Below are 27,126 nucleotides of genomic sequence, written 5' to 3'. Positions count from 1 at the left end.
TTCTCTACTGCTTGCTAATTATCGGACATATCATATTATATCTCTAGCCATTAGGTTGAAATGCTTGTTTCCAGCGAAGGGGCTGAGTCAAGGTCCTGAACCGACTAGCGCATGCCTATACTTTTAAAATCTTACGGTCGGCTGATTCAACGGAAAACGATACCGGTCGTTATCATTTGATACAGACCTGCAAAGTCCGGATGCACGTTGAAAGTAATCCAAGGAAAAAAAAGTGTATATTTCCAAAGGTAAGGGTGGGAAAAATATATATGCACTTTTGTCTGCGGTGTCCACAAACACTCACCTTTACTGGTTTCTACTTCCCATAATCCCCCGCGTCTGTTACGCCCCTTCTTTTTAATTGGTCAGTGCAAGACTTATCAGAACAAGTGTCCAAAATAAATACAAATAAGTATATGACAAAAATATACAGTTGCAAATACATATTATACATGGTTACACATATTTACAAAGAAAGACGGTACACCGAGAGAGTTTTCAAAGCTTTAATAATAATAATAATATAACTTTCATCCCAAACCGTGCCTGTGAAAGGTACCACCACGCTACTCGTAACACGCTCGCAGGGCTCGAAGCGCAGCTGTCAAAAAAAAGCTGTGCCGCAATTATGAAATTCTCAGTAAGCCATCCTCGTCTTTCTCGTCATTATTGACGTTTTCAAGGGCGTCTTTCTCACATTTGAAATGAACTTCTATCCTCTGTCATACGGACAATTCGATCCAATTTCACCGGTCTAAATTTTACCTTTTGTACTCGAGTGCCGCTGGTATTCGTTAGAAAAATTACTTAAATAAGCCGCTTCACTGAATAAGCCACAGGGCTGAACATTTGGGAAAAAAGTAGCGGCTTGTTGTCCGGAATTTACGGTACTTTTAAATAGATTTTATCAAATCATCAATCATAACACAGTGAAGTACAATGTGCTGAAGAATTAGCTTTTTTGGGACATTAAGTTTGAAGGTTTTGATGAATTTTGTCTTAATATATATATGGTTTGGCTCTCGCTCCCAAAAAATCTACACATTTGCGCTCTCATGGCTCTTTGGGTTCAACAGTTTCTGTTTATGTGATATATGATATTTTGCCAAAGATTAAATCACATTTGATGGGGAATTTATGCAGAAAAGGTGAGGGATTCCAAAAGATTCCCACATGTTTTCATTATATAATGTTTTTTTTTTTTCAGTCTTAGACCTGGACCAGTCATTTTCTTGTGCTCTCAAGTCCCCAAATTTTGTTTTCACCTTGTGTTCACTTTTTTGTAGGAGCTGCTTTGTTAGCGGGAGGTTCTTTCCAGGCCATCACACTCGCTGAAAAGAACCCCGCACATCTGAAATACCGCGTCTCCACAATCGTTACATTTTGTTTTTCCGTCAACGCGTTCGGTTCCAGGATTTGCACCGAATCCCGTCGAGGAACCGTTCGCTTTCAAGCAGAATTGTGCAATTACGAATGTTGTGTTACGAAGCCAAAAGCTAAACTCGTCGAGAATCTGCTATCGATTTGATTTTGTTGGACATTTTTACGGTTTCTCTTTTTGTAATCTCTCCAAGAATAACGGACATGCTGATTGTTGTCAGACTCAGACATTCCAGTCACACCGCCATCTTTTATCCTCTCGATATTGCTTTCGAAATGCCTGGATTTCCAAGTGGAGGTCTTTTCATAAGCACAGAACTGGACTAAGGCTTTTAGCATTCGTCTACTGTGCCTGTGTGTTCCTTCTGGTCAATTCAAATGCAACTCAATTTTAGTGCCTGTGTTCTTGGTCCTCTACGAAGTTGAGTGTAAAGATTTTGAGTCAGATACTCCGAGCAGCATTGAGTATCCCAAAGTAATTTATAGGATGGATGTTTACCCAAAGCGCAGTTTTCAAAGTATTTTGCGCTAAACAATACAATACAAACTATTTATTGCTTAAGATTGTAGATCAGGGGTCAGCAACCTTTTTGGTGTGGGGTGCCACTTTCAAATTTCCTCGTAAATCAGTGTTCCACACCAAGATTAATGACTCGCACATTTTCTTTAATATCCAACAGAGCTGTAATTTTACACCAGTCCAAATACACAAAATGGATATACATTTTAATCGTATAACTGACCAATTTATCTTGCACTATTCTTGTTCATCAATCAACTAAAAAATGAATGTGAATAACAAGTGGAAAGGCCTTTAGCCATCCATGACTTCAACTTTTTGCCACAAGAATTACCGTATTTTCCGCACTCTAAGGCGCACCTAAAAGTCTTAATTTTTTTCAAAAGCTGACCATGCGCCTTATAATACAGTGCGCCTTATATATGGCTCAACATTAAATCGCAAGGTCTCGCATCTTACGCAACAGCCGCCGACTCGATCTTCCCCCGAACGTGGAGTAGTCCGCGGTGTATGCTGGGATTTATATGCCGGCGTTTCATTGGCTAACCAATGTGTTAATCACCATTTGAATCGATCACTATTGGCTAAAGTTTTTCGGAGCCTCGGATAGGCTAGAGGGCCGAAACAAACCCTGCAATTGGCCGAAAAAGATGTGTCAATCATCCGTTAAATCGATCACTATTGGCTGAAGTTATTCGGAGCCTCGGATTGGCTAGAGCGCCAAAACAAACCCTGCAATTGGCCGAAAAAGATGTGTCAATCATCCGTTAAATCGATCGCTATTGGCTGAAGTTATTCGGAGCCTCGGATTGGCTAGATGGCCAAAACAAACCCTGCAATTGGCCGAGTTTAGCAATGGCGTAGCAAGCTTAGCAAGCTTGCTAAAGTACGCCATAAAGAAACATGTTTCATTAGTCTGTATTTGTAAATATTCTACTCTCCTGGATTTACTTCACTCACGGTTGTAAGAAGACCATGATTGCGTATCATCATTGAACGTGAGAACTTAGGTGAGCTATGCGGCTTCATATTTTCCCGGTATCTTGTTTTAGAACGATCTTGATGTTGCTGTGATGAGTTGAGTGAATTAAACTAAATTCCAAGTGTTTATTGTCATATGCACAGTAAAGTTGCGAGCGAAAAAGAAAATAGAAACTAAGGAATGGTTGGCATTTCTTGAATCCCAAGACTTTAACCTTCCAAATGATATTTGAAATGATGCATTTGAGTGACATCGTACGGACGCCGCATCCGCACGTGTCTACGACACGTATTTGCTTCTTTGCAAGCTTTGAGGAATGTTAAGGGGGTAATCAGTTGGACTGAATCATCTGACTGTTTTGTCGGCGTTCCCATTGTAGCGCCTTATAATCCGGTGCGCCTTATCTATGGAAGATATATATGTGGATGCCCTATAGTGCGGAAAATACGGTAACCAGAATCAACCATTCTTCATGAACGGTTAACTACGATCAAAAAACAAGTGCTATGGACAGCTACCATACCATTCATCAATGATATCTTGTTGCAGATAATATCAAAACTTGAAATAACAGCAGTAAAGCAGAATGCACGCGCGCGCTCACACACGCATACATGCACACATGATTCTTTAAAATATTCGCCATCAACATATGGTTTTCTGTGCTTTACTTGGCAGTGAGCAATGTGATAGCTTGCTTCAGTGGTGGTGTTTTTAGCAGTGACAAAGGTCTTCAGCGTCTGTGTTTGTTTGCCGTACCAGGATACTGCACATTTTAATGTCTCCACCATGTCAGGCTCATCCTTTAATTTATGTTCATTTTTCGTCTCGTACAACATCACGGTCATTTTTTGCACAAAGCCTCATTCGTCTGTCCACGCTGGCTGGAAAGAACAAGATGTTTTCGCTCGAGGAGCCGTCATGATTCGTTCATTTATCGCGCGCCTGTGTTTCGTTGGCTGGGTTAAAACACGGATCTCTCCTGCAAGGTGCCACGCTAACACACACGAAGAAAAGGAGGAGGGGCGCTAACGTAAAGCCTCTAAATAACAACTAAAAATGTCTAAATTTCAGGTAAAATGTGCTTTTTTAAAATATAATCATTATTTTGCCGTGCGCTCGCGCGCCACTGGTTAACCCCAGCAGTGGATCAAGATTCCTATCACTATTTAAATCCACGTCTATATGTCACCTGTTGTCAGTCCGTCTGCGAACCTCAGTTTACGCTAGGCAAGCTTTTCGACCCTGACTCACTCCTGTTTTGGCTCCCATCTGTTTCCCGGCTTCGACCAATTTTCTGATCTCGACCACTGCATGCCATCAGATGCAAAATGTTGGCAATCTACGAGAAGCCCCGTACCTCACACAGCAAGTGTTAAACGTCATTACGAGACGAAACATGAACATGAATTAAAGGATGAGCCTGAGATGGTGGAGACATTAAAACGTGCAGTGTCCAGGTACGGCAAACAAACACAGACGCTGAAGACCTTTGTCACTGCTAAAAACACCACCACTGAAGCAAGCTATCACATTGCTCACTGCATAGAAAAGCACAGAAAACCATTTACTGACGGCGAGGGGTTCACCAGTGTCATAGGTTGCCGTCCCCTGATGTAGATATTCATTGCATTCCTGAGAACATACTACCCGTTACAATATTAGTCAGAGTTTGACGTTGAATGTGATCTATAATATTTCACTTTGTCTAGTTTTCACTTTAGAAACATGTTAAATAGGAATTAAGGTTATTAGCAATTTGTCAGACCTTTTTGACTTATGCTCATTTAAGAACCTTCAATGTGTTTTACTGTTGAAGCCTTGAATTGCCTAAATATTTAATCAACTATTTTGGATTTCTGTCTTGTGTGTATTTGACAATATTTCTTGTCCTTATTATGATTATTATGATGTTGCAATACTGCTCAAAACCTCTGGTGCGCCGAGTTTTAAGCTGCCTACAGGACTGTCTCAGAAAATTAGAATATTGTGATAAAGTTCTTTATTTTCTGTAATGCAATTAAAAAAACAAAAATGTCATACATTCTGGATTCATTACACATCAACTGAACTATTTCAAGCCTTTTATTATTTGAATATTGCTGAATTTGGCTTACAGCTTAAGAAAACTCAAAAATCCTATCTCAAAATATTAGAATATCATGAAAAAGTATACAAGTAGGCTATTCAACTAATCACCTGAATCATCTAATTAACTCGAAACACCTTGCGAGGGTTTCCTGAGCCTTAAAAACACTCAGCTTGGTTCAGTAAACTAAATCACAAGTATGGGGAAGACTGCTGATCTGACTGCTGTCCAGAGGACCATCATTGATACCCTCCATCAGGAGGGTAAGACACAAAAAGAAATGTTCTCAAAGAGCAGGCTGTTCACAGAGTTCAGTTTCAAAGCATATCCACAAAAAGTCTGTCGGAAGGGAAAAATGTGGCCGGAAACGCTGCACAACCAAGAGAGCTGACCGCAGCCTTAACAAAATTGTAAAGAAGAGCCGCTTCCAGAATTTGGGGGAGCTTCAAAGACAGTGGGCTGAAGCTGGAGTCCAGGTATCAAAAGCCACAGTTCACAGACGTGTCCGGGAAATGGGCTACAATAGCCGTATTCCCATGGTCAAGCCACTTCTGAACTCAAGACAACGGAAGAAGCGTCTGACTTGGGCTATGGAGAAGAAGCACTGGACAGTTGCAGAGTGGTCCAAAGTCCTCTTTTCAGACGAAAGCAAGTTTTGCATTTCATTTGGAAGTCAAGGCGCCAGAGTCTGGAGAAAGGCTGGAGAGGAGCAAAATCCAAGTTGCTTGAAATCCAGTGTGAAGTTCCCACAGTCAGCAATGGTTTGGGGAGCCATGTCAGCTGCTGGTGTTGGTCCACTGTGTTTCATCAAGTCCAGAGTAAATGCAACTGTGTACCAAGAGATTTTAGAGCACTACATGCTTCCATCTGCTGAAAAGCTCTATGGAGATGAGTATTTCATTTTCCAGCATGATCTGGCGCCTGCCCACAGTGCCAAAACCACCAGTAACTGGTGCACTGACCATGGCATCACTGTCCTTGATTGGCCTGCTAATTCCCCTGACCTGAACCCCATCGAGAATTTGTGGGGTATAGTTAAGAAGAAGATGAAAGACACCAGACCTGCAAATGCAAATGAGCTGAAGGCCGCTATCGAAGCATCCTGGGCATCAATAACACCTCAGCAATGCCACAGGCTGATTGCCTCCATGCCACGCCGGATTGATGCAGTAATCCGTGCAAAAGGATTCCCAACCAAGTACTGAGTGCATCAATGGACATTTTCAAATGTTTGATTTAGTTTTGCTGTTATAAAATTATTTTTTTACTTGGTCTGAGGAAGTATTCTAATATTTTGAGATAGGATTTTTGAGTTTTTTTCAGCTGTAAGCCAAAATCAGCAATATTCAAATAATAAAAGGCTTGAAATAGTTCAGTTGATGTGTAATGAATCCAGAATGTATGACATTTTTGTTTTTTTAATTGCATTACAGAAAATAAAGAACTTTATCACAATATTCTAATTTTCTGAGACAGTCCTGTATATATACAATATGTAAACATTCAGCTTTATGTATGTTAAATAGATGGTGTGTATTATTTAGAGCACAGGTGTCAAACAGACAGCCCGCGGGCCAGATCAGGCCCGCTAAGGGATTGAATCCGGCCCGCGACAAAACACTCAGAGAAGCGCAAGAGTAAAACAAGCTGCAGGTTGAAATATGTCAACTTGATGTTGCCAAAGAAAGGTGCCTCGGACAAAGACACTGTACTTTTATTTATTTCTCTCTCTCTCGCTCCCTGTCTCTCTCTCTTTGTTTTCCACCCCTTTTCTCCCACTCTGTCTCTTTCACTCTCTGTCTCTTTTTCTCTTCCTTTGTTGCTCTTTGTCTCTTTCTCTCTCTCTCTCTCTCTCTCTGTCTTTTAACCTCTTTTGCTCTAACTTCCTCTTTTCCTTTTCTCTCTTTTCTCTTTCTCTCGTCATACCCTTTGCGCTTTCTTTTCTATTTTCTCTCCTTCTGTCTTTCTATTTCTCTTTGGATTTCTTTCTTCCTCTCCCTTTCTTTTCCCCCTCTCTCACGACTTTTTATCTCTTGTTTCTCACGCCCTTTCCCTCTCTCTCTTTCTTTCTTTGTCCCGCCCTCTCTCCTTTTCCCTCCCTCTTTCTCTTGTTTCTTTATTTCTCTTTATTTTTCTCTTTAATCAACTAGTCCGGCCCCCGACAGAATGTTTGTTCTATTGTGTGGCCCCTGAGTTAAAATGAGTTTAACACCCCTGATTTAGAGCCACCATGTGTTAAAAACAAAACAATATTGATTCAAATAATAAGCAAAAATACATGCACTGATATTAAAATGAGCATTTTGAAAGTAGTAGTAGATCTCTCTCTCTCTCTCTCTCTCTCTCTCTCTCTCTCTCTCTCTCTCCCTCTCTCTCCTTCTTTGCTCCTCTTTATCTCTTTCGCTCTGTGTCTTTTTACATTCTTTTGCTCTCTTCCTTTATTCCTATTCTCTCTCTTGCTCTCCCCTTCTCTCTTTCTCTCCTTTTCTCTATTTATCTTTGTATTTCTTTCTTTCTCTCTCTCTTCCCCCCTCTCACTATATCTCTTTTGTTTCTCATTCTTTTCTCTCTGTCCCTTTCTCTCTTTGTCCCACCCTCTCAAGTTTTCTTTCCCTTTCTCTCTTCTATTTCTATATCTCTCTCTCTTCCTGCCGTTTTCTCCCACTATCTCTCTCTTTCACTTTCTCGTCTTTCTTTGTTCCTCTTTATCTCTTTTGCTCTGTGCATTTTTACCTTCTTTTGCTCTCTCTTCCTTTATTCCTATTATCCCTCTTGCTTTCCCCTTCTCTTTTTCTCTCCTTTTCTCTATTTTTCTTTGGATTTCTTTCGTTCTCTCTCTATTCCCCCCTCTCACTATTTCTCTTTTTATCTCTTTTGTTTCTCACTCTTTTCTCTCTCTCCCTTTCTCTCTTTGTCCCACCCTCTTAACTTTTCTCTCCCTTTCTCTGTTCTCTTTCTATATCTCTCTTCCTCCCTTTTTCTCTCACTATCTCTCTCTCTCTGTCTTTGTTCCTCTTTATCTCTTTCGCTCTGTGTCTTTTTACCTTCTTTTGCTCTCTCTTCCTTTATTCCTATTCTCTCTTGCTTTCCCCTTCTCTCTTTCTCTCCTTTTCTCTATTTTTCTTTGGATTTCTTTCGTTCTCTCTCTCTTCCCCCCTCTCACTATTTCTCTTTTTATCTCTTTTGTTTCTCACTCTTTTCTCTCTCTCCCTTTCTCTCTTTGTCCCACCCTCTTTTCTCTCCCTTTCTCTGTTCTATTTCTATATCTCTCTTCCTCCCTTTTTCTCTCACTATCTCTCTCTCTCTGTCTTTGTTCCTCTTTATCTCTTTCGCTCTGTGTCTTTTTACCTTCTTTTGCTCTCTCTTCCTTTATTCCTATTCTCTCTTGCTTTCCCCTTCTCTCTTTCTCTCCTTTTCTCTATTTCTCTTTGTATTTCTTTCTTTTTCTCTTTCCCCCTCTCAATATTTCTCTTTTTATCTCTTGTGTTTCCCACTCTCTTATCTCTCTCTCCCTTTCTCTCTTTGTCCCACCCTCTTAACTTTTCTCTCCCTTTCTCTGTTCTATTTCTATATCTCTCTTCCTCCCTTTTTCTCTCACTATCTCTCTCTCTCTGTCTTTGTTCCTCTTTATCTCTTTCGCTCTGTGTCTTTTTACATTCTTTTGCTCTCTCTTCCTTTATTCTTATCCTCTCTTTCTATTGCTTTCCCTTTCTCTCTTTCTCTCTGTATTTCTCTTTGGGATTTCGTTATCACTTTTTTCCCATCTCTCACTATTTCTCTTTTGTTAATCACTCTTCTCTCTCTCTCTTTCTTTGTCCCCCTCTCTCATCTTTTCCCTCCCTTTCTCTCTCCTATTTCTTTCTCTCTTTTTTCCTTTCTAACCTACTAGTCCGACCCCTGAGAGAATGTATGTTCTATCGTGTGGCCCCAGGAGTTAAAATGAGTTTGACACCCCTGCTTTAAAGAAAACTAAGATACTTCGGAATAGGGTGTCATCGTTGTCACTGCGCATGAAAAAAAAATCTCAATGGCACATTTTGCAGGGATTTCCCGTGCAACGAATATTTTTTCTTAATGTGTGTATATTTAAATATGTGTTTGAAAATATTCTGGTTTGCAATTGATGCCAGCAAATTTTGTTTCTATAGCTGGCGCTTGTATCATACAGTGTTTTGAAATGTTTTCTACTTAAAATCAACAATCTAACTCGCCACTTCTATAAATCGGAAGCATCATTCGTTTGAATCGAAGATGCATGGCCAATGTTCCCTGTAATTTTCCACGGGTCTGAGCGTTCACACAAAGTCGGTGAGCAACGCTTGAAACAACAGTGAGCAACCATAATCCCAAGTGTGGCAAGATAATTCATTATCAAACATGTCCAAAACTTGACATTTTGCTGAGTTTCCGGCAATGCAAAATGATTTTTCTCTTTTGAATGAATTGACTCATGTACTATTGCAAAGGTTGTACGGCATACAAACGTCGTTTGTTCTTACAATTCTTTCACAAGATATCCATTTCTTTTTTTTTTTCCTGATATATTTTGTCGCATAATATTAACATTTTTGGGGGCTTATTTAGTAAGATACAGAACTGTACTTAATCACATTTTTTAGTGGAAGTACAATGTTGGCAACAAGATTCACTTGATAGAATTGGAAATTATTTGAATGCAACACAAACTTTTTCTTCTTTTTTCCGTGTTTTTTTTCTAATTTTTTTTAAATTCCTTTAAAAAAACTCTTATTTTTTTCCGAGCTGTTACTTTTTTCTTTTTGTTCTCTATTTACTTTTTCCCTACATTTCTTTCTTTTCTTTTTTTCTGGCTTTTTTCTAAATTTTTCTTTCTTTATTTCCTCTTCCTTTTGTTTCTTTTTTTCTCAGCTTTTCACTACTTTTTCGTTTGGGTATTTTTTTCTTTTTTGTTCTATTCCCCCTTCCTTTAAGTCATTTTGTGAATCATTTTACATAATATTTGGTCATGTTGGGATTAAAGAAGCAAAAACAACCCGAAGAGCCGTTTAGGACCCGAAAGAGCCGGTTCCTTTTAGTGAGCCGAGTCGAAGAAGCCGGTTCCCGACAAACTCTACTAACTTTACTCAACTTCGTTCTACTTCGACTCGACTTCAAAATACCGCATTTAGGACACAACGTCGGGGGAACCTGTGTATTTTTACCTTCATGCACTGTAACTTTGACTCAAGTCGCTTCTTAATTAGTCATTTTGAGCCCTGATTTTTGTGCGCTGGCTCGATTTTCTTGTGCGCTGAGAATGAGCGAGCAGTGCGCAATTGCGCACGCGCGCAGCTTAGAGGGAACACTCTGCATGGCCCAATCGTGCGTCTTTCCACATTTCGAAGCGATAAAGTGCTTGCGTTTGTATGTTTTCATTACTTATGGGAGTTATTTAAAGTCATTGCTGATCCCTTTGATAAGAAGTTGTCAAATGCGGTTTCAAGCTTGTGGTGAATACGGTTGTAAAAGTGAGGAAGCAATGTTTTGTTGTTGTTTTGCAAACCGTTTAAAATAAATGCAATAAAAAGCTTTTCCTGTTGTTTAATGCAAGAAATGTGGAACTCCAGTAGGCTTGGTGGCCGTCCAACAGTATTTTCACATTAGAAAAAACACATTTATTTTAGGGGGTGTATTGTGGGACCCTAACAAACGTCATTCAAAATATAAAGGAACATTGTGTATAATTAAGCGCCTCCTAGTGGTAGAATGACTTCATTTATTTTAAAGCAAATGTGAAAGTCTGGGCAAAAAGAATGAAAAGACAATTGGTGCGGTTTTGTCTCTTTAAATCTCTGTGGTTTGTATTGTTCCTTGTTTTTTCTTTAGCACTGGCTTTTGGTTGCATGATAAAATACAGTGACATCTAGTGGTCAAATATTACACAGTGTCCCTTTCAATAAGCAACAAGACATGCACAATCACATAAACATGCATCTTTTAAAATATACGTAAATCTCGAATTTGTCATTGGTTGGAGATATCTACTCCTATGGTTGGCCACCATCTTCAGATCCCAGAATTACAAATTTCCAGTGGTGGACCATGAGGGCCTGGAAGGTTTTCTCTGCTGGCCTTAAAGATATTTAAATCATGTGAGGGTAATTATATTTTGACCATCAATATTAATTTAATAATAAATATAAATAACTTTCATTGCTTCTCCCCTGTTGTTCTGCTTCCAGATGCATTCTTTCATATTCAAGCATTTAACCAATCATATTTCTGCCTCTATTTGTTGCTTGGATCAGAAATCTGCCCAGAGGCATGTAGACTGTCATCTCATCAAAGATCTGCAGACTCTCATGAAACATACCAAGTGACAATGAATCTTGTTTTAGCCAATCAGATTTCGAGTTGGCGACATTCAGGCCTTCTTACAGGTGAAAGGACACGCCCGCTAGTGGGTGGTCTTGCAACAAAAGCAATCACGCTAAAATCCGTTAAATACGACAATTCACTGTTGTGTATTGTTGATTTATTAGCTAACAGACAACTTCAAAGCAATCAAGTGTTCCACAAGAGGGAACATGTTTTGTCCACCACTTGCAGCCTAGAGGTACGATCTTAAGCCCAAACCCAATTCGACCCGAATTTTCTTCCGGCCGAGCCCAAAATGTCAATCATTATGTTTGGGTCTGGCTGAGCTTCGGTCTCACTGACTTTTTCTTTTTTATCCACCTGTCATTGTTATTGTGTTCTTACAGTCTTGATTAACCTAGATTTCGTCACAAAAGATGGGATTTCACATCCGTTTATTATAAAAAAAAGGTCAACAAAATTTCCTGGATGGCTTGACTTGCTAATACTTTAACAAAACTATGATTTGGGGCTGAAGTGAGCGCCAAATCAGAATCCTTTCTCACTAGAACACTGCCCTTACACAAGATAATTGCGTGCCTTACTCCACACTGTACTACTTTCCATACTAAGTCAAATAATACTATGAAAATTCAAAAGTTCTGATAAAGACGCTGCAAAAAATGGCAAGTTAAACAAGAACCAACTTAGGTAACACTGAAAAAACAACCATTTGATATTATTCTAATTTTCTATTTCTGTAATGACAAGTTTTTCTCCATTCTATGTTACTGCGACAAGCCCCCCCCCCTCACCCCCACCTAGGAGTGAATTATTACACACTGTCACCTTAAAAACAATAAATACAATTAATTCCACCAGAACACTCCCGCTTGTTTTTTCAGCTTGCGTTGATTTCAATTCATCCAGGACACGAATCAGTTCAAACTACCGCTGCTGTCTAAAAACAGGACGCTCTCCTCGTATATTATCCCCTTTGTGGTCATTGGAGTCACAAACTGTTCTTTGAGTCCTTTCTTATTTTGCACTCAAAATTGTACTTGTGCATATTATTGTTGGCATCTCTGAAGAACTCAACTTGAATATTGTTGTACTTCATCATCAGGGTTGGGTAGGGTTTAACTTGATTACTTTCAATTACTTTTGGAGTACTCCAATACCTATTCTATATACACTGCTCACTCGATATGGTGTTTCTAGCAGTATCGTGCAGACACTTCTATCTACCGGGAGAGCTAACTGGTCATTGTGCTTGCTGTTTATGCTAACGTTAGCATAGCGCTAAATCTCCTGCCCGCTGCTATCGATAAACAGCAGCTTGCACACCCCAACGGAGCTTTTATCGTCGCCGGCGACTTTAATCGGGCATGTTTATGGGCTGTACTCCCCAAATCCGTTCAATACGTGGACTGAGCAATTCGGGAAAATACACTGGACTGTGTGCACTGTAAGATCAAACATCCAGTTCCATCCACCATTTCTGTTTGTCCCTCACCCCCCTCATCACCTCCCCTCCGGAGGAAGCAGAGCCTATTTACAACAAAGACAACAAAGACAGTTAAAACATGTTCTTTGTTCCTTTATCTCTTTGTTTCATTATCCTCACTGTAAAATGTGGAACTGGAGTCATCCAATTTCGTTGTTATAATATATCCCATGTTGTAACAATGACAATAAAGGCATATTCTATTCTATCTATCTACCTTGGTCATATCCCTCAAGAGGGGTGACCGACAGCAAGACAACACATACAATAACAAAGAAAATAAAAGGGAAATAAATAGCATAAAAAAACACACATACATTTTTTGGGGACTATGGCCAACCCAATTGCCCAAACACCCAAACAAGTTAGGCACCTCGGCACCTAAGTTGGTCATGCTTTCGTCCCTCCAGATGAAACGGGACACCAGAAAGCGGCCATGTCACTCGGGTCAGGGTGACACAACACACCCCTCTTCAACAGCAGGGCCTGACAGCTTTCACTGGTTTACCCCTGCCGCATCATACGGGTGCCCAGCCCATCCTTAAGAATGCGTCCACCATCCCACTATCCTTTCACAACACCTCTCCACTCCTTTCTATCACCAACAAGAGCTCTAGCCTCCATTATATTTAGACCCGTGGGACCCCACATAGCCGGTTCCTTTTAGTGAGCCGAGCCGAAGAAGCTGGTTCTCGAAAAACTCTACTGACTTTACTCAACTTCGTTCTACTTCAACCTTGACTTTCAAATTACCACATTTAGAACGCAACATCAGGGCAACCCGTGTATTTTTACACACTTGCACCGCAACTTTGACTTAATTCGCTTCTTCATTAGCAATTTCAAACCCGGATTTTTGTAGTGCGCAGAAACACCACCACTGAAGCAAGCTATCACATTGCTCTGGGTAGTGCGCAATTGCGCACACAGGCAGCTTTGAGGGAACATTGGTTATGACGGGTTTATAGGTATCTTGTTTCAGACTGATCGTGATGAGTAGATTTTGAAATGGTCCTCATGTTTCGAATCCCAAGAGTTTAAGCTTTCCAATGGTATGCAGGGTTAAGGTCATAATCGAGGTTTTTCTCTATGCTATAGTTTATAGATTGCTTTCTTGCTCTCCCGATCAAATGATAAATAAGATGTTGGTCCGTTTTCTTCGTAAATCTGACCCGAAAACCAAACCTCACTGCACGTCATTGTGCTCCATATGCTAAAAAACTGGAGGGATTGTAATTTTTACCACATGCGAGTTGGACATTAAAAAAAAGGGGGGAAAGCTGGCGGCACTCGGAGCTTTTTGTGCCAAAATTGTTACTTACAGTATCCTGTACGTGGTAGAGCAACTCTCACCAGATGTCTTGTGCATGCATATATATGTGTATATATATATATATATATATATATATATATATATATATATATATATATATACATATATACATACACATACACACAGACGCTGCCCTTCCTACTATATTTTGTATGTTTATGGTTTATATAAGTAACCTGTATTGTTTTGTACTAATGTAATATGCTCTATAAAGATAAATTAAGTTAAGTTCTACTTACTTTTGGAAGATGGGCTTTAAAAGAAGGTCCTCTGTGGTAGAGAGTGGACGAAAACAAAGGGATCGAACAATTTTGTCAACCGCATCAAGCTTTCTTATTCCACTTTCATCTCAAAAGAAACGGCTCGCCTCTTCTTTACACTTTACGGCAACCATATTGAAGGGATGCACCAGATATTAAACAATAAAAATGTCAAAGTTCTTAGCGCGCTGGAGATACACTATAGTATGTTAAGACACGAACTAGGAAGAGAAAGCGGATTTCTTCTTTGGATGCTGGGTGACCTCTCACAGCGCCACCACATGCTAGTAAAGGCGAAAAGAAGCACGACAGTAAAGTCCTCTACTCGGAAAAAGGTGCACACAAGACAAAATCTAACTTAGAGCAATGTCTGGATATTTTTTTGGATCTACCATTCTTCATAAGTCGAATGGTCGTAAGTAGGGGAGTGTTTGGGCACAAAATGAGAAGTAAAAAAGTGTTTTGGTCTCAACGTCACCGTAGTTTGTATTCTTTTATGTGCTTTATAGCACTCTTTTTTTTGGAGTCACTAGATAATACTCTGACATCTATTGGTCAAATGATACACACTGTCCCTTAAGGCAAAAAATAGATACTTCAGAATAGGGTGTCATTTATATATTTATATATATATATATATATATATATATATATATATAAACCACAAACAAACAGGCGGCCCGCGGGCCAGATCAGGCCCGCTAAGGGAATGAATCCGGCCTGCGAGACAACATTCAGAGAAGCGCAAGAGAAAAACAAGCTGCAGGTTGAGCTGTGTTATCTTGATGTTGCCAAAGCCAGGTGCCTCGAACAAAGACACTGTACTTGTATTCATCTCTCTCTCTTTTCCACCCCTTTTCTCCCACTCTGTCTCTTTCACTCTGTCTCTCTTTTTCTCTTCCTTTGTTGCTCTTTGTCTCTTTCTTTGTGTCTTTTAAACCTCTTTTGCTCTAACTTCCTTTTTTCCTTTTCTCTTTCTCTCTTCATACCCTTTGCGCTTTCTTCTCTCTTTTCTCTCCTTCTGTCTTTCTATTTCTCTTTGGATGTCTTTCTTCCTCTCCCTTTCTTTCCCCCCTCTTTCACGTCTTTTTATCTTTTGTTTCTCACGCTCTCGCCCGCCCTCTCTCCTTTTCAAGTCAAGTTATTTTTATTTGTATAGCCCTTAATCACAAAGAGTCTCCTCTTTCTCTTATTTATTTATCTCTTTTGCTTTCTCTTTAATCTATTAGTCCGGCCCCCGACAGAATGTTTGTTCTATCGTGTGGCCCCCGAGTTAAAATGAGTTTGACACCCCTGATATACACAATAGACGATTCTAATTTGGGTGTAGTAATACTTGTTACCGCACGAGGTCAGTATCGTAGCATTTTATGGCTTACGCCAATTCAGTGTTAACTTTGTGACTGCTGCTCTCTAGCGGCCGATGTAAGAAATTGAAAGCTACGTTTTAATACCATTCCCGTGAGTCCAAATTAAATAAGAAATGGACCTTCTATTAGGTAAACATTAAGAAAAGAGAGAGAATTCTTTTTTCTGCTCCGTATCTTTATTGTTTTTAGACAAATAACGCAAATATTCTATCTTTGTTCAAGTATACAGCCAGTATACATCATATAGCTTGTAGAACCCTAACTGTACCCTCAGAAAACAGAGAGCCAGTACGATAGCACCATAGTAATAAAAAGTACAATAACATGAACTTCACACACACCATTGTACAAATCAGGTTTTAAAACAAGCAAGCGAACCCTGATTAAACGGTTACAACGAAAGAGGAACCACACCCGTCCACAGTTGAGTCTTTAAATAGGGAGACGTTTGAGTCCACAACACTTTTGAGATTCCACTGATTTTCTTCTCCGGTTTTGTAACATCTTCACGTCGTTAAGCGGGATTCGAATAAGAATTGGGATGGAATTAGCGCAAGTGTGTTCCGCTTGATGGTGGAGCGATGTCTTTTGGAACCCGGAGGTGGAGGTGGTGCAGATGGAGACGTGGGCTTTGGAGGGATGTTCTCCTTTTTGAAGAGCTTTTTACCTGTGGGTCACCTGATTGTTGAGGAGGCCGGGGAACGTCTGCTCCGACTCGGCGCTTAAGGAACCGCCTGGCAAAGAAAAAAAGACATTTTGAAATCAATACTGTCGTAATTATGTCATCTCATCTCATTAGCTGCACCGCTTATCCACAGTAGGGTCGCGGGGGTGCTGGAGCCCATCCCAGCAATCATCGGCCAGTGGGCAGGGGACACCCTGAACTGGTTGCCAGCCAATCGCAGGGCACACAGGGACAGACAACTGGCTCGCTCATTCACTCAAGCACGGGGAGAACATTCAAACTCCGCACAGGAAGTTTGTAGCTGGATTTGAACCCACACAAGACCTTGGGACTGTGCCGCACACGCGCTACCCACTGCTCCGCCGCGCTGCCCTGTCTTAATTATGTGATATCTAAATTCTGTCCACTTTGGAGGGAATGGAGAGAAGTGTATGGCATTCACTTTACGACATAAAAACACTTTTGAGTTTCAAAATGATTTTTTTTTGTAGTATTTGTTCCTAATTTCAGTTTTTTTTCCCTTGTTGTCAGAATGTAACCTACCGTTCAAAACAAATACAAATACACCCCCCAAAAAGGAAAATATTTTCAGAAAAACGAGAAAACTGACTTTCTGTGAGAAAAAAAAAAAAAAAACATGAAAAAATATAAGAAAAACAAACAGAGAAAAGCATTAATTCTCGGCAAAGAGGTAAAAAAAAAGAAAACCATAAAGAAAAAGAAAAAACTGAAAAAACACGGAAATAATCTGTGTGTAAAACGGAAAAAAGAAAACGAGTGTCCTCCTCCAACACAAACATATATATATATATATATTCCCAAAAACAAGAAAACTGTGTCCTTGTAAAACAGAACCAAAAAAACAAAGTACATTCAGAAAAACCTTGAAAAGTATTCTGAAAAATATTTTTTAAAAAAGAAGATAATTTTTTTTAAAAAGATCAAGAATGCTGTTTTATTGTAAAGATGAAAAATATTTTCAAAAACAGAAAAGAAATATTAATATTCTCAAAATCCCCCAAATATCCTGAAACTCACATTAGCATACCCCTCAACAAAAAAAAATCAAGAAATAAATCAAGAAATATTCAGAAAAAAAAGAATTCAGTTATTCTGATAAAAAAAAAAGTTCTAAAAAATTGAAAATAAAACCAGCATTAATTTTCAGTTAGAAAACAAAAAAAAAGTATACGAAACTGAGAAGTAAAATATTCCAGAAAACAGGGGGGGGGGAAGTCTTCGGAAAAACAAAAAAACTCTCCTTGTAAAACAATAAAAAGCTGAAAAAACATTTGTTTCCCCCCAAAAGAAAAAAAAAACATTAAAAAAAAAAAACAGACGTGAAAAACAAGAATGCCGTTTTACTGTAAAGCTAAAAAATATTCTCAAAAAAAAAAAAAGACATACTGGTAAATAAAAAAAAGTATATATATCCCGAAACCCACATAATAAAAATCCGAAGAAATATTCAGAAAAAAAGAAAAGTTTTTGTAAAAAAACTGAAAAAAATAATTTTATTTCCAGTACAAAAAATGAAACCCAAAAGAAAAATATTTAGCAAAAAAACAAAAAAATAAAAAAAATACACACACACACACACACACACACACACACACACACACACACACACACACACATATATATATATATATATATATATATATATATACACATACTTATAAGCAATATTCAGAAAAAACTAAAAGACTGTCTCCTTGTAAAACAGCAGCAACTATTCTGAAAACCAGAATTTTTTTCAGAAAACCGTGAAAGAAATTTCGGAAAAACAGAAAACACATTTGTTCACCCCAAGAACATAAAAATAGAACACCAGAAAATAGAAAAACAATAATGCTATTATCCTGTAAAGCTGAAAAAAATATTCTCAAAATCAGTCAAGAAATACTGGTAAATCAAATAAAAATATCCCGAAACCCAGATAAAAAAAAGAACAAACCCTCCCCTGATGAAAGAGAAACAGAAGAAATATTCTTGAAAACGACAGGAAAACAAAATAATAGTTTTAAAAAAACTGAAAAATAACAATATTTGTTTCCAATAAAAAAAGAAAAAACACATATATGAAACCGAGAAGAAAAATATTCGGCAAAACAGGAAAAAAACAAAAAAATCAATAAAACTGGTCATTAAGACAAAATAGGCATTACCTCAGGATGTAGAGCGCTCGATTTGGGATCAGGATGTCACAGGTTCGATTCCCGGCTCCTCTGGGTTATATGTCAAGACACTCAATCCCTAATGCCCCCAATAAGCAGGTAGGCGCCTTGCATGGCTGACTCTCTATTTTGTGTGAGTGTGTGTGTGAATGGGTAAGTGTGAAGCACATTGTAAAGATCTTCATTGACTTGGAAAGCGCTATATAAATGCATTTATCATTTATAATCCCCCCAAATATAGTCATTAAAAAAGGACTAAGGAAAACCGAAGTCGACGATATCATCAGAATTTGACAAAATCCCGAAGATTCTGGTACCTTACCGTTGTGACAACTGTACATCCACACACGATGACCGTCGTATCGACACCGGCATTTCAAAAGGTTATTGGAGTAATCCGACTCTGGCACTTCGTAGCTGGGATTGATCATGATCTGCAAAAGGGATAGGGGCTGGATTAGTTTTTAATCCGACGAGATTGCGTTAGCGGAGCGCGTACCTGGAAAATATAATCCCCCGGCGCCACGTCGGTGATGTCAATCCACTGGCAATCGATGTCGTGTCTGTAGGTGTCCCAGCAGCCCACGGTGATGCCCTGCTCGCCGAAATTGTCACATTCGTATCGTTTTTCGATGCCTGCCGAAAGACAACGAACGAAAAGGCAGCTTGAGGTCGTAGAAAAGCTCATTTTGTGTTCTGAAGGGTTCCTGCGGTTGAAGGCGAGTTAAAATCGTCCCTCGACAAAAAAACCCACGATTGAAACAAAACAAAAAAAAACACTGCATGAATAAAAAGCAATTTTGAATATTTCTCTTAAAAAAATCACATAGTCAAGTCATGCTTATTTGTGACACCCTTAATCACAAGGAGTCTCAAAGGGATGCACAGATTTTGATGACACCATCCCCTGATCTAAAACATACATGAGGGCAAGGAAAAACGCAAAAACCTCAAGTCAAGTCATTTTTATCTGTGACACCCTTAATCACAAGGAGTCTCAAAGGGCTGCAAAGACCACAGACTGTTATGACACCGTCCCCTGATCTAAAACCTACATGAGGGCAAGGAAAAACGCAAAAACCTCAAGTCATATTTATTTGTGACACCCTTAATCACAAGGAGTCTCAAAGATATGCACAGACCACAGACTGTTATGATACCGTCCCCTGATCTAAAACCTACATGAGGGCAAGGAAAAACGCAAAAACCTCAAGTCATGTCATGTTTATTTGTGACACCCTTAATCACAAAGAGTCTCAAAGGGCTGCACAGACCACAGACTGTTATGACATCGTCCCATGATCTGAAACCTACATGAGGGCAAGGAAAAACGCAAAAACCTCAAGTCAAGTCATGTTTATTTGTGACGTCCTTAATCACAAGGAGTCTCAAAGGGCTGCACAGATCACAGACTGTTATGAAACCATCCCCTGATCTAAAACCTACATGAGGGCAAGGAAAAACTCATAAACCTCAAGTCAAGTAATCTCTATTTGTGACGCGCTTAATCACAAGGAGCCTCAAAGGGCTGCATAGACTCTTATGACAGCATCCCTTGATCTAAAACCTACATGAGGGCAAGGAAAAACTCAAAAACCTCAAGCCGATTCATGTTCATCTGTGACACCCTCAATCACAAGGAGTGTGAAATGGCTGCACAGACCGCAGATTTTTGCAAACTACAGTCGATTATGACACCATCCCCTGATCTAAAACCTACCTGAGGGAAAGGGAAAACTCAAAAACCTCAAGTCAAGTAATCTTTATTTGTGATGCCCTTAATATCAAGGAGCCTCAAAGGGCCGCACAGAACACAGATTATTGCAAGGCACAAACTATTATGACACCATCTCCTGATCTAAAACCTACATGAAGGCAAGGAAAAACTCAAAAACCATGAGGAACATGAAGAAACCTTGAGAAGGGACTGCACATGAGGTAATTTGTCTACAACATTTTAGACATGGAAACTAAAATAATAGGATGATCACAGTACATCATGGATTCTCAATTAAACTGCAAGATAACTACTCATTCCCCAAATCTACTGCTACATTCATGAAGCATTTTTACGAAATCTTTCTAGTTCAGATGAACTAGACGGCGGCGCAGTGGTTAGCGCATGTGCGGCACAGTTTTCAGGTCTTGGGAACCTCCTGTGTGGGTTCAAATCCAGCTACCGGACTTACTGTGCGGAGTTTGTATGTTCTCCCCGTGCTTGCGTGGGTTTCCTCCGGGCACTCCGGTTTCCTCCCACATTCCAGCGACATGCATTTCAGGTGGATTGGCCGGTTCAAATTGTCCCTAGGTGTGAATGAGCGAGCGAGTTGTCCCTGTGTGCCCTGCGATTGGCTGGCAACCAGTTCAGGGTGTCCCCTGCCCACTGCCTGATGATTGTTCGGATGGGCTCCAGCACCCCCGCGGTGCAGCTAATGAGATGAGATGAGATGGGATTTACATTGTATATTCCAATATAATGAAATCAATGGCTTTTAAGACTTTTCATGGATCCGCGGCAACCTTGTCCTGAGACCTCTGATAAGTTTACAAACAAGACACTCAAAATAAGGAGAGAGGACATTCATGGATTTTGAAATTGCACGGAGAACAGGGTAGGGAACAACTTCAGGGCAGAAATTCTTTTGGAAGATACGCTTCAAGACTTTCATGCTATGGAACTAACCTGTTTTTACATTTAGGAATATAAAAACCATCATCACACACATACACATGGTCACGTTTCAAAGATCAGTCGGATTCCATTTTCTTTGTAAATAGGTTTCTCAATTGTATTTCCTTTTATTGTGAAGTTGCGCTTGTGTGTGACTTCATTTCCTGTTCACGCGTCAAGAAAATAAACGCCTTCTGAGCGTGTACGGCCGAGAATTGGGGGAAGATGGCTGCACGGTCGTGCACGTTTAATTCGCTAGGTAGATTAAAACCTAAATGAGTGTTTTCATCTGAGTAATTCTGCCAACAGAGAGTTTGTATCTTGTATGAAATGAAATAAAATGATCTGCATTTATATAGCGCTTTTCAAGTCAATGACTTCCCAAATGTGCTCCACATTTCCCAATTGCGGCCTTGCAGCCATGTAAGGCGCTAACCTGCTTATTAGGGGTATTAGGGGTTCAGTGTCTTACCCAAGGACACTTCGACATGTAACACGGACGAGCCGAGATTCGAACTGGGATCCCTTGATCCCAAGACGAGTGCTCTACCGCCTGAGCCACTGATGCCCTGCATATCTGTATATCTCTCAAAGCGGCGCTGCCACGAGCGGCTGCCTTTACCAGCAGCTGCCCTATTGTTTTATTGTCTGCTCCTATCTTCGGTGTTTTTTTCTTCCCGTTTTGACAACTACACTATGGATTACTTCTATCCTACGGACATGAGTTTTAGCGCACAAAAATGCATGCATTCAAGGAATCAACTCCTTGCCCTGAAGAATTCTCGTGCCGGCGTGATGAAGGGGCCTATCGTGGAAGAAGAGCCGCGCTAGCGAAGCGGCTAGCGGCGTTATAAGTCTTCGGTACCATCCGTAATCATGGTAAATGCGAACTCACGACCAAATAAGATCATCGAGTGCTGGTGGAAAACATCGAAGCGCACAGGGAGCGCAGTTGCTGTGTTTTGCGGAAACGTGGCTCACGTTTAGCATTCCGGACGCTAACGTGTAGCCACTCGGAGCTACCCGGCTTCAACGCCGCTAAACAGAGACACGAAAGCCGGGGGGAATCGGAGAGGAGGCGGACTTGCTAACACGAGGTGGTGTATCCCTGGATTTTCACAAAGAAAAGATTTCCATCTGCCGCAGGGATGTCGAACTTTTGGACTAGTGTGACGTCATCCACTCCGCTACAAGCAGCCCTAGGGCATCATGTTAATCTGTTAATAAACAACGGGGTAGACTGCTGGAAGTGTGAATTTCCCTACGGGGATGAATAAAGTATCCATCTATCTATCTATCTATCTATCTATCTATCTATCCATCCATCCATCCATCCATCCATCCATCCATCCATCCATCCATCCATCCATCCATCCATCCATCCATCCATCCATCCATCCATCCATCCATCCATCCATCCATCCATCCATCCATCCATCCATCTATCTATCTATCTATCTATCTATCTATCTATCTATCTATCTATCTATCTATCTATCTATCTATCTATCTTTGGACATATATGTTTTTGGTGTTTTATCAAGTATATTTCCCCCAAAAATGCGACTTATATGTTTTTACCTTCCTAATTATGCATTTTTTGGCTGGTGCGACCTATAATCCAGAGTGACTTATAGTCAGAAAAATACAGCAATCAAAACCTTAATTGTAAACCCAAAGGATAATTTGATGCAGCTCCGATCTCAAGTTTAATCGTGAAACGTTTCGAGAGGGGAGCCTACCTTCATCGCACTCCGAGTCCTCCAGACAAAAACTGGCTTTGTGTCCTTCCGCCACTTTGGTTCCGTTGAGACTGAAGAGGTCGTAGGTAGTAAACACTTCCATGCTGTGGTAATGCCTAACGACACACGAACAAAAGCTTTTGAAAACAAAACTTTAACACCCCATAGACGTAAACAAAACAAAGCCGGGGGTGGGACTTTTGAAAAAGAAGGAAGATCTAGTGCAAATTGTGCACTCCGGCTTCCAATTTCAGGTCAATCTAGGGCCACAAGAACCTGACGGCACATATAAACATCGAATTCTGGAATACAAAATTGTTTTTGTAGACATCAAGCAGAATCTGAATAACTTTGAAATAGCTTATAATATCATAACGTAGACAGGGTGGGGTAGGGTTACTTTAAATCAGGGGTGTCAAACTCATTTTAACTCGGGGGCCACACGATAGAACAAACATTCTGTCGGGGGCCGGACTAGTGGATTAAAGAGAAACAAAAAGAGAGATAAAGAAATAAGAGAAAGAGGGAGGGAAAAGGAGAGAGGGCAGGAAAAAGAAAGAAAAAGTGAGAGAGAGGGAGAGAGCGTGAGAAACAAAAGAGATAAAAAGTCTTGAGAGAGGGGAAAAAGAAAGGGAGAGGAAGAAAGAAATCCAAAGAGAAAAAGAAAGACAGAAGAAAGAGAGAAAAGAGAAAAGAAAGTGTGAAGGGTAGGGAGAGAGAAAGAGAAAAGAGAGAAAAGGAAAAAAGGAAGTTAGAGCAAAAGAAGTTAGAAAGACACAGAGAGAGAAAAAAACAAAGAGCAACAAAGCAAGAGAAAAATAGAGACACAGAGAGTGAAAGAGACAGAGACAGAGAGTGGGAGTAAAGGGGTGGAAAAGAGAGAGAGAGACAGAAAGAAAGAAATACAAGTACGGCGTCTTTGTTCGAGGCACCTGGCTTTGGCAACATCAAGTTGACATGTTTCAACCTGCAGCTTGTTTTTCTCTTGTGCCTCTCTGAGTCTTGTCTCGCGGGCCAGATTCAATCCCTTAGCGGGCCTGATTTGGCCCGCGGGCCGCCAGTTTGACACCTGTGCTTTAAATGGATTACTTTCAATGACTTTTGGATGACTCCGATACCAAATATGCTAATAAAGGACAAAATAAACTAAATATGAATAAAATGACTAAATTTTGTGCAGGCTTGGAATACATGGAACGACAAAAATGATGTTGGCAAGCTGTTTGGATTTATGTGGCATTTTATGTTAGTTTTGCCGGAGATCAAAGAAATCAAATCCAGGAGAGAAAGCTTACCACGTGTTGTGAGTCATCATTTTATTCATATTTAGTTTCTTTTGTCTTTTATTAGCATATTTGGTATTGGAGTCATCCAAAAGTCATTGAAAGTACCGGTAATCAAGTTAAAGTAACCCTACCCAACCCTGATTAAAACGTTATAATTACCTTATGGCAGGGAGATATGGTAATCAATAAATGCATCCATCCAATACTCCGAAAAAAAAATAAGATAATGGTATATAGCGAGTAATACTGATATGTAAAATACATGTATATGATTAGATAACGTCATAAATAGATAAACATGTGTAGAAAAAATGAATCATGCACCTTTGGTGTGATGTGAAGAGCTGGTAGAGTGGAGTTTCTGGGTGGATGCAGATGGGGCATTAAAATTAAAACATATTTTAAAACTAGCAGGGACTGTCATGTCCTTGGAAGTCTTTGTTGCTTTAACCGCTTCCTTACTCTCAAGGATCGTCCCGATCATCGATTGGTTATTCTTTAGCGAAGGAATCAGTGTGTGTGTGCTTTGTTTGTATTTATTATCTTCAGCTTTGTTTACAATACTGACGAATTTAGGTTGCTGGTTGATATCTGGCTCGAAGGATCAAACGATAGGTTTGATGTTTTGAAGACACTCAAAATAAGGAGAGAAGACATCAATATTTTGGTATTGGAGTAATCTAAAAGTAATTGAAAGTAATCGAGTTAAAGTGACCCTACCCAACCCTGAACGTAGACTACAACCATTAAGGGACCAACTGTCTGCTGAAAACACCTTTGGAAAAACAGAATTTTTCGATTCGAAAGAGCGAAATGAAAACCGAACACATGTGTAGAAATATTTAGGCGTTTATAGGATGTTCTTCTTCTCTTTCCTTGCCTTATCTCTGATGAATCAGGGGTGGGCTCCCGTACACAACCGTACGACTGTGCACAGTAAATGATGTAACGATAGTTTAACCCAGTGGTTCCCAAAGTGGGCGGTACCTGGGGGGCGGTGAGGAAGAAGGGGGCGGTAGGGGGGGCGGCGGTCCGAAGTCGAAGTCAGAAGTTTGAACATTTGTTTCTACACATCACGTTAGGGCTGCTCGATTAACCAAAATCGGATCGACATCGCGGGCAGCACGGTGGCGCAGTGGCTAGCGCGTGTGGGTTCAAATCCAGCTACCGGACTTACTGTGCGGAGTTTGTATGTTCTCCCCGTGCTTGCGTGGGTTTACTCCGGGCACTCCGGTTTCCTCCCACATTCCAAAGACATGCATTTCAGGTGGATTGGCCGGTCCAAATTGTCCCTAGGTGTGAATGGGCGAGCGAGTTGTCCGTGCCTGTGTGCCCTGTGATTGGCTGGCAACCAGTTCAGGGTGTCCCCTGCCCACTGCCCGATGATTGCTGGGATGGGCTCCAGCAGCCCCGCGACCCTACTGAGGATAAGCGATGCAGCTAATGAGATGAGATGAAAATCGACATCGTGATGTGACGTAGTGCGGTTGTGAAACCGCAAAGCACTGCGTTTTTTTTCAAGGTTTTGTAGCGAGTGATGGAGTTTTGGCCAACCACAATTGTTACTGTTTTAAAAGCACCAACCAATCAGAGGTAGGTTTTAATAGCAGCGCAAGAAATTGCGCACACACGCAGCTTAGAGGGAACATTGATCACAGGCAGCAAAACTTTCAGCTCTTTTAAAAGAAATGTAAGATGTACTTGCACAAAAACACGAATAAATAGGGTCTTCACAATCAAGATTACCGTATTTTCCGCACTATAAGGCGCACATAAAATCTGATTTTTTTAAAAAGCTGACTATGCGCCTTTTCATCCGGTGCGCCTTATATATGGATCGATATTGAATTACAAGGTCTCGAAACTAAGAGAAGCAGCCACCGACTCAATTTTTCGCGTAGAAGAAGTGCGCCGTGCATACTGGGAAATATTAAACAACGATTCGCTATTATTTGTGCGTTTGTATAAAGACCCTGAAATGGCTCCTATTAAGAGACACGCTTAGAACGCAGAGTTTAAACTCAAGTCGATCAGTCACGCAGTAGAACACGGGAATAGAGCAGCAGCGAGAGAGTTTAACATTAATGAATCGAACACGAGAGTGGCTCGAGCCGGCAGAATTAAGAGTCCCCCTAGGAACTCGCTAACTGAACAATGGTTCCATGGGTGAATTATGTAAAACCCACTACAACGTTTTACATTTTACAGTTATTATGTTATTGCTTTACTGTTATTGTTTTGCACTTGTTATTTTTGCACATTACGAGTGTCACTATATTGTGATTGCACTAACGTTTTAATTTACCACAACAGTATCAGACGTTTTATTTTTTTGCGTGTTGACTAAATGGAGGAAAAGTAAAATGTTATGCCTTGATGTTGTTCAAAGATGTTAAAGATGTGTCACGAAAATGCTTTACCTCAGAGAAAATAATAAAACAGCGGTTTATTTATTTTGGGAGTGAATGGAGTTGTGGAAAGCTTGTTTGTTATCAATAAAGTTTGAATGACCTATCTGACTGTTTTGTTGACATTCCCTTTAGCGCGGCACCCTCTAGAGGTTGCATAACGTAACTACATCCTCTACTGTAGTCAAATAAAGTCACATGTATTTACCGTAAATAGCCCTTAATCACAAAAATGTCTCGAAGGACTGCACAGGATTACAATTACAAAATTGCACAATTACCTGATCTTAAACCAGCATGCACTTATAGCGCCTTATAATGCGGTGCGCCTTATGTATGGAAAAAGTTTTAAAATATATCATTCATTGAAGGTGCGCCTTATAGTGCGGAAAATACGGTAA

General features: G+C 40.1%; 2 protein-coding genes across 4 annotated transcripts in view; one reads left to right on the top strand and one right to left on the bottom strand.

The window, feature by feature from the left end:
- Positions 1-27,126, top strand: part of LOC148366447 (golgin subfamily A member 7-like) — a 49,194-nt gene that overhangs the window by 16,036 nt on the left and 6,032 nt on the right. For 2 of the 3 annotated variants that reach the window (XM_088336889.1, XM_088336886.1), the window contains exon 6: positions 1,287-4,314. The exons of the other annotated variant lie outside the window; for it this stretch is intronic. The gene's annotated coding sequence lies outside the window, so the exon portion shown is untranslated. Of the gene's footprint in view, positions 1-1,286; positions 4,315-27,126 lie in introns of those variants that run through there. 3 annotated transcript variants of the gene reach the window in all.
- Positions 15,917-27,126, bottom strand: part of loxl2b (lysyl oxidase-like 2b) — a 71,694-nt gene continuing 60,484 nt past the window's right edge. The window contains exons 12-15 of the mRNA XM_088336880.1: positions 23,032-23,147; positions 19,118-19,254; positions 18,941-19,052; positions 15,917-16,490 (exon numbers count right to left, since the gene is read on the bottom strand). Of these exons, the coding sequence (XP_088193006.1) occupies positions 16,420-16,490; positions 18,941-19,052; positions 19,118-19,254; positions 23,032-23,147 (436 nt within the window). The 3' untranslated portion in view covers positions 15,917-16,419. The remainder of the gene's footprint in view (positions 16,491-18,940; positions 19,053-19,117; positions 19,255-23,031; positions 23,148-27,126) is intronic.

The sequence above is a fragment of the Urocampus carinirostris genome, chromosome 5, assembly GCF_059441175.1.
Source record: "Urocampus carinirostris isolate Australia breed hairy pipefish chromosome 5, RoL_Ucar_1.0, whole genome shotgun sequence".
NCBI lineage: Eukaryota > Metazoa > Chordata > Actinopteri > Syngnathiformes > Syngnathidae > Urocampus > Urocampus carinirostris.
The sequence above is the reverse complement of the archived record's forward strand: the minus strand, read 5'-3'. Positions and strand labels throughout refer to the sequence as shown.